The 6,585-nt window shown below is 46.4% G+C and overlaps 2 protein-coding genes across 2 annotated transcripts; one reads left to right on the top strand and one right to left on the bottom strand.

The window, feature by feature from the left end:
• Positions 1 to 479: 479 nt before the first annotated feature.
• Positions 480 to 4,526, top strand: LOC123189761 (uncharacterized CRM domain-containing protein At3g25440, chloroplastic-like). Its single transcript, XM_044602251.1, has 4 exons — positions 480 to 866; positions 2,033 to 2,327; positions 2,674 to 3,105; positions 3,497 to 4,526. Exons 1-4 carry the CDS (start codon positions 718 to 720, stop codon positions 4,076 to 4,078), a joined length of 1,458 nt encoding a protein of 485 aa, XP_044458186.1. The 5' UTR covers positions 480 to 717; the 3' UTR covers positions 4,079 to 4,526.
• Positions 4,527 to 4,604: 78 nt separating this feature from the next.
• On the bottom strand, positions 4,605 to 5,926 carry LOC123189759 (B-box zinc finger protein 24). Its single transcript, XM_044602250.1, has 2 exons — positions 5,196 to 5,926; positions 4,605 to 5,113 (listed from the first exon to the last, which is right to left on the bottom strand). Exons 1-2 carry the CDS (start codon positions 5,721 to 5,723, stop codon positions 4,853 to 4,855), a joined length of 789 nt encoding a protein of 262 aa, XP_044458185.1. The 5' UTR covers positions 5,724 to 5,926; the 3' UTR covers positions 4,605 to 4,852.
• Positions 5,927 to 6,585: the final 659 nt, after the last annotated feature.

Here is a 6,585-nt window from a genome sequence, read left to right as displayed (position 1 = left end):
ATTTAAAACATTTTAATCATGTGTTAAAATGGTACTGATATATACCAAAAAACTGTGCAATGTGTATGAAAAACAAGTCATTAGGCATATTTTTGTAAATTCTAATCAAGTACTTGAAAAATCTGAAAAATGTAAAAATATATACAAAAGTAACACCTCATGAATGAAGAAAAATGAAACCCCACAAAAAATCGTGAAAACCATGCGGAAACGAAGAAAAAAATGAAAAACAAAACAAAACCGAAGAATATGAAGAAAAATAAGAAATAAATAAATAAAGAAAACAAAAAAATACGTGGGGAACAAAAAGCTTCATGCGAGACTATCTTTGGACTCGCGTTGTGCGAGATATAGTCGGCAGGCGCAGTAAGCGTCATATAGGGTTTACCCCAATAACTTCCCAATCCAGTGGGCCAATGCACTTCGTTTCTCCGCTTTGTTTCCCCTTTCTGCGGCCCACGCTAGCGAGGCGTCGTCCCCGTTCTTCTTCCCCGCAGGATTCGCGCACTCTCTCTCAGTGCCCACTCGCCGAGTAGCCATTCACCACACCCGTATCCGTACCGGAGCAGCGCATCAGCTACCCCGCGCACCACGCCGACTCTCCACCTGAGTCGGCCCGTACGCCACCCCAGAGACCCCGAACCATCCACCCAAGCACGCGCGTGCGCGGTCGCAAGGGCTCTCTCGAACTCTCGCCGTACGGTGCTACGGGCGTACATGGCCGGTCGGCTCCTCTTGCTCCGGCAGGCCACAAGGAGGTGGCGCCTCCAACCTTCACCACCTCCGCCCCCTTGCCCCTCGTCCGGCAGCGTAGATGCGACGGCGCCTTCCCACGGAACAATGAGGCTCAGCGCACCACCTCCGCCGTAAGACACAAATCTGTCGATTCCTTTCTTGCCCGTTGATTCTTATTCTGAGTTGTAAATGAGGTTTAGTGAGCGATTTTCGGGAGGTTTTGTTGACCAGGGCTTCAGGCTTGTGCTATTGATGCAGTAGGTTTGCTCCGAAACAATAGTGACTTTGAAGTGTTCGATGAAATGCCAAAGGCATGAACTGTTTCATCTATGTTATGTCTTTGCTATTGTGGTTTAGTGTATTTGTGTGTGCACGCAAGCTGACGAACACGTCGAGCTCTTGAGTGTGGTTCTCGCTAGGCAAATACTCCCACCATTTTTATTAGGGTTTTTATCATTTATGCCATCGGTTGTGTCCCACTACTCAGTTTTGCCACTAGGAATTTCAACTACTCAAAAATGCCATCGCTTTGTTAGACACGTGTTCAAAAATGCCACTGGGCACCATTATTGTGATCTCAAATCTCTTTTGCCATGTTATAATGACATAAATACCTATGAACCAGCATGCCAGCTCTCCTTCTATCTTACTACAATAAAGTGTGGGGCCCACTTGATCCCAACGACGTTCTTATTTTTCTATAAAATTATTCGCTTGGTTACTCCTGACAAGTGGGGCCACACTTATCATTGTGAGATAGAGAGAACTGACATGTGGGTCTAGGCTTATTTTTGTCATATAACATGGTCAATGAGTTTGATGTGAAAATAACGATGTCTAATGGCATTTTTGAGGAAACATCTAACGGAACGATGGCATTTTTGAGCAAACATCTCACGGATCGATGGCATTTTTGAGTAGTTGTAACTTCTAATGGCAAAACTGAGTAGTGGGACACAACTAGTGGCAAAAATGATAAAAACCCTTTTTATTTACTCCGCATATTAGGTTTGACCGAAGTCAAACTTTAGAACATTTACAGTAACAAATCTATATGATGTGAAAATATATTCAATTATGAATCCAATGGTATTGATTCGGTGGTGTGTATGTTAATATAGTATTCTACAAACTTGTTGGAACTTTATAAAGTTTCTTTTTTTGCGAATGAAACTTTGTAAAGTTTGACTTTAGATAAATCTAATATGCGGAGTAAATAAAAACAGAGAGTGTACAATAACGTAACAGTTCTGTTATTTCAGAGTTCTGATGCTGTTGTAGTTATACTTTTCACAAGGTTTTTTTACCAAGACGACGGGTTCTTCAGTTGGCCACGAAGTTATAACCTTCAAACATGCCGTTCTGTCCATACCAGTCGACCTGTTAATAGTCAAAATCAAGATACGGCAACGGGTCCACAAAATACTGGGGCCATGGTATCCGTTGATGATTCTGGCAAACCGAAAGTGAAGAGGAAAAAACTTAAAGGAAAGAGGGCTGTAACCAGGTTTTTGAAATCCTTGAGATGGAAAAAGGAAAGAGAATTTCAGAGAATGACCGCTAAGGAGAAAATTTTGAAAAAATTGAAGCTAGTAAGTTGTTATAGACTTGTCTCTTTATGAAGATTTTTTCAACCATAAAAGAATGATCCGTGTCAGAAAAAAAAGCATAAAAGAATGAAGTTTGCTTGACTTTCACTTGACGTAGCATGATTTTCTAATACTGCTTGTCAGTATTGTCATGTAAGGTATATTACTGCAAGCTGAATTTCCACCCTTGAGGTGGGCTATCTTATTAGATTTTTTAATCTATGTTTCTGATGTTCTCTCACATTACGATGAATCTACGTGTTTCCTTTTTATGCACTCTGTTGTGAAAATTTTCTTGTAAATATATTGTTATACGGTTGGTTTTTTCTTATATATTTTTCACTTAAAGGCTCAAAAGAAGGAAGAACGACTTCTTGCAGCTTTGAAGAAAATTGAGCCAAATGATCCTTCAGAACCCACACATGATCCTGAGGTTCTTACACCTGAAGAACACTTCTACTTCCTCAAGATGGGCGAAAAAAGTAAAAATTATGTGCCTGTTGGAAGACGTGGAATTTACCAGGGAGTGATCTTGAACATGCATTTGCACTGGAAAAAGCACCAAACCCTACAGGTAATTGTGAAGACATTCACACCAGAGGAGGTCAAGGAAATTGCCTCAGAGTTAGCAGTTCTAAATGGTGGTATTGTGCTCAGCATTGAAGAAGGAAATACAATTATTATGTACAGAGGAAAAAACTATGCACAGCCACCACCCGAGATAATGTCACCAAAGGTTGCACTTCCTAGAAAGAAGCTATGTTCTATCTCTGCTATCATGGTCAAGATATCAATGTATGTACATTGTATGAATTGTGAAGCGAGGTTATAAAAACACGCACAAAAACTAGTAAAAGACTGGCTTCAAGATTTCAAAGAAAGACAAGCTCAGTAAGATCCTCCTGATTTATGCAGAAGCCTTAATAAGATACCAATTTATCATTCATCACCTAGGTTTAGAACATAACAACAAAAGGCATAGTCAGCCAATTTTTTTCAGTTGGTAGGAAGGGTGTTCTGTATTCTAGCCAGGAAGTCAGGATCAAATAGAATATACTCCAATATAAACAGACATGCAGGATGAGAATGAATAAAGGATGACTAATACACTGTCCTGTTATACCTTTTAGTGTTAGTACCCTGCTTTCTCTAAATCTAGCATTTCTAATCAGGCACTGGACAAATCAAAATATAGAGATCGCCTCCGAGCTCTTAGGCGGTACATTCCCAGGCTTGAGCAGGAGCTTGAATATCAGCACGCCCTGATGAAGTTAGCTGGAGGCCATATAGGACAAAGTGCGGCGAAAGACATTGCTTTTATTTCAGACTCTACAAACAGTGTGTCCGTGAATAAAGATTCTTCTAGCTCAGTTTACAAGAGAACTGTATCCGAACTCCTGTCAGAAAGTGTAGAAAGGTCTGAGAAGTTGGGGGATGAAAATTCTGAGGTTGATGATGATTCAACTTCGGAGTCTATCACATATTCAGAATCCGAGGATCTCTCTGACATGTTTGAGACAGATTCAGAGGAGCAAGCAGAAGGTAGCAAGGAGCGTCCTTTGTATCTAGATAGGCTGGATAAGTTTCTCCCAGAAAAAGTCGATAATGAATCAGACGATTTTGAGGAGCATCTGCGGAAGATTGCTTCACTCTCGGACAAGGCAGATTCACCCGCAAAAGAACTGAAAATCTCCGAGCTTGATGAGATCGATAAAATATTCCTAAGAGCTAGTTCATTGCTGAAGAAAAGGTGACAGTCAAATTAATTTGTATACGATTTGCTTGAGCTTTTCTAGCCAAACATTTATGTGCAGTTTACTTGGATCTTCCAAAAAGAACTGAGAAATACTGGTAAGTGGTCACAGACTCTCAAACACTGAGCTGATTCATAAGATCTTACTGAAGAGCATCCACCATTTTCGCGGCTTCATTTTCTTACTGCAATCTAGCGACTCATGTGATGTTGCATACTTAGTAACCTGAAATATCGCAATCAAATTATGGTGCGTGCTTACATGATTTTGTTTGCTTGGCGACATGTGGTTCGTCAGTTGGTGTTAAGCAGTAGCCATCATATGTACTTGTTGATTTCCTTTTTGTTCATTCATTGTTGTAGAAGAGTCATTATCCCTGGCTGCTGTGCACGGTGATTACAGTACTGTATGGCTGTAGTTCAAGCATGCTGTGCACGGTGATTACAGTACTGTATGGCTGTAGTTCAAGCATGCTGTGCACGGTGATCTTCCCTATGCATTATGATCGCCTCTTGTCTACGGGTGGTTGAATTTTCCACAGTATATAAACCTTAAAAGCAGCACATGTTTTCCACAGTATATTACACTTATAAACCCATCTCGTTTCTGAAAGTATTTCCCCGAATCGCCTTGCAATTTCATACTGTATTTTCCACGGCAACTAAGCGATCGGCACAAAAAGATGGCAGAATCCGTTTGCATACATACACACACGCGTATTAGTTTACTACATAGTGCATCACACATACGAACTATATATTCAGTTCAGATATCTCATCCAAGATCAGGAACGAGGAGGTAGTCCTCGTCGTCGTCGTCGGGCAGCTCCACCCTCGCCTTCTTGCTCTGGCGCGCTCCGGCTGTCTTGTAGAAGCCGGCGTTGCTGGCCGGCTGCGGCGAGGCGAAGAGCTCGGGCACCTCCGCCGCGGTTCTGCCCCACTTTGGTGCCGGCGCCTGGTCGTCATACTCGTGGAACAGGTCGATGTCGGCGAACCACTCCAGCTCCTTGAACCCAAGAGGAGACGGAGAACCCTTCTGCTACAGCAAACACATGGAGACACGGTGAGATGTATCCATGGAGATAGCAGGGAGACACGTGGTTTGCCTAGCCCCTTGCCTTATCGTTGGACTCGTAGTCAGAGAACTGCAGGAGGTCCTCGACGGCCCAGCCGGACGACGGCAGGAACGGCGACGACGGCACCTCCTGCGCGGCGGCCGAGACCGGCTCCGCCCTGTGGACGGCGACGGTCGGCGGCGCCTTGGGCTTGGAGGTCGGCGGCGGCGGCGGGTGGGTGTCGGCGTGGGCGCTGCAGACGGAGCTGAAGCTGACGCGGATGCCGGTGGCGATGTAGCGCTGGTGGTTGGCGGAGAGCGTGCCCTGGACGTGGATGGAGTCGTCGCAGTCGCGGCAGAAGAGCGCCCTGTCGTCCACGCAGAAGACGAAGGCCGGCTTGTCCTGGCACACGTCGCAGCGCGGGAGGCCGGCGGCGTCGGCGGCGTCCTCGAGCGGCAGGCGCTGGTGCTTGCTGGCCAGCTTGTTGGCGGCGTGGATCTGCACGTCGCAGCGCGCGCACAGCGCCGCCTCGTCCGCGCAGCACACCACCGTCGCCGCCGCGCCCTCGCACGCGTCGCACTGGATCCTCATGCCTTGGATCCTCGTGCAGCTGATCGCACGTGCGCCGATCAGCTGCTGGTTGGGAAATGATGAGAGATGGGAGTGGGGAGGCGACGGCGAGGAACGAGCGGCGTATAAATTGGTGCGACGTGCACGGGCGCGCACGCTGGAGCTTCGTGTGGACGAGAGAGGCTCTGCGGTTGGTCACTGAGATGAGCAGTGCCTCTCGTGGCGACCGGGAATTTGATTTGGCTTCGATTTCGGGTGGACGGGGACAGCGAAATCTCGCGGGAACTGAAGGCCGGGAAATTGTGCGGTGGCACTGAGCTCTGAGCTCCCAGTTGTCACGTTGCGGACTCGCGGCATGTGGGGAGATCTTTCTCTGGTTTGCGTGCATGTACGAACGGAGGAGACGCTAGCGTCACGTCGCGCATCACGCACCGGTGTAATTGCTTGTTGTGGTACGTTCGTGATAATCGACTGGTAGGTGTGCTCTCGTACTACGATCGATCGAGGCATCGAGCGGCTTGTAGGAAAAGCCGTGCTACGTACGATCAGAGGACGGACGTGAGGCATGAGTGCAGAAAGGAACGTGGGTCATAGCCTCCTCATAGGTGCACTGTGACAGCCACCTCACAGGGTTTGGTCATTTAACTCGGTGCAGAGTTTGCTTAGGGAAATCTCGCATATTCATCGCAGGTTTAGCAGAGGTTCACCATGGACTAATGCGTTCCGTTCGTCAGGGGACGATCGCGGCTACTCACGGAAGTCTGACTGACGGTCGCTGTTTGCATCCGGCCGATGGAACGCCGATATTCTTCGGGGGACACCGTTTGAGTTGGCGACACCTGTCTCTAGCTCGAGAACCTAACGGCGTCTGAGGGGACGCATC

This window comes from Triticum aestivum, chromosome 2A (genome assembly GCF_018294505.1).
Source record: "Triticum aestivum cultivar Chinese Spring chromosome 2A, IWGSC CS RefSeq v2.1, whole genome shotgun sequence".
Classification (NCBI taxonomy): domain Eukaryota; kingdom Viridiplantae; phylum Streptophyta; class Magnoliopsida; order Poales; family Poaceae; genus Triticum; species Triticum aestivum.
The sequence above is the reverse complement of the archived record's forward strand: the minus strand, read 5'-3'. Positions and strand labels throughout refer to the sequence as shown.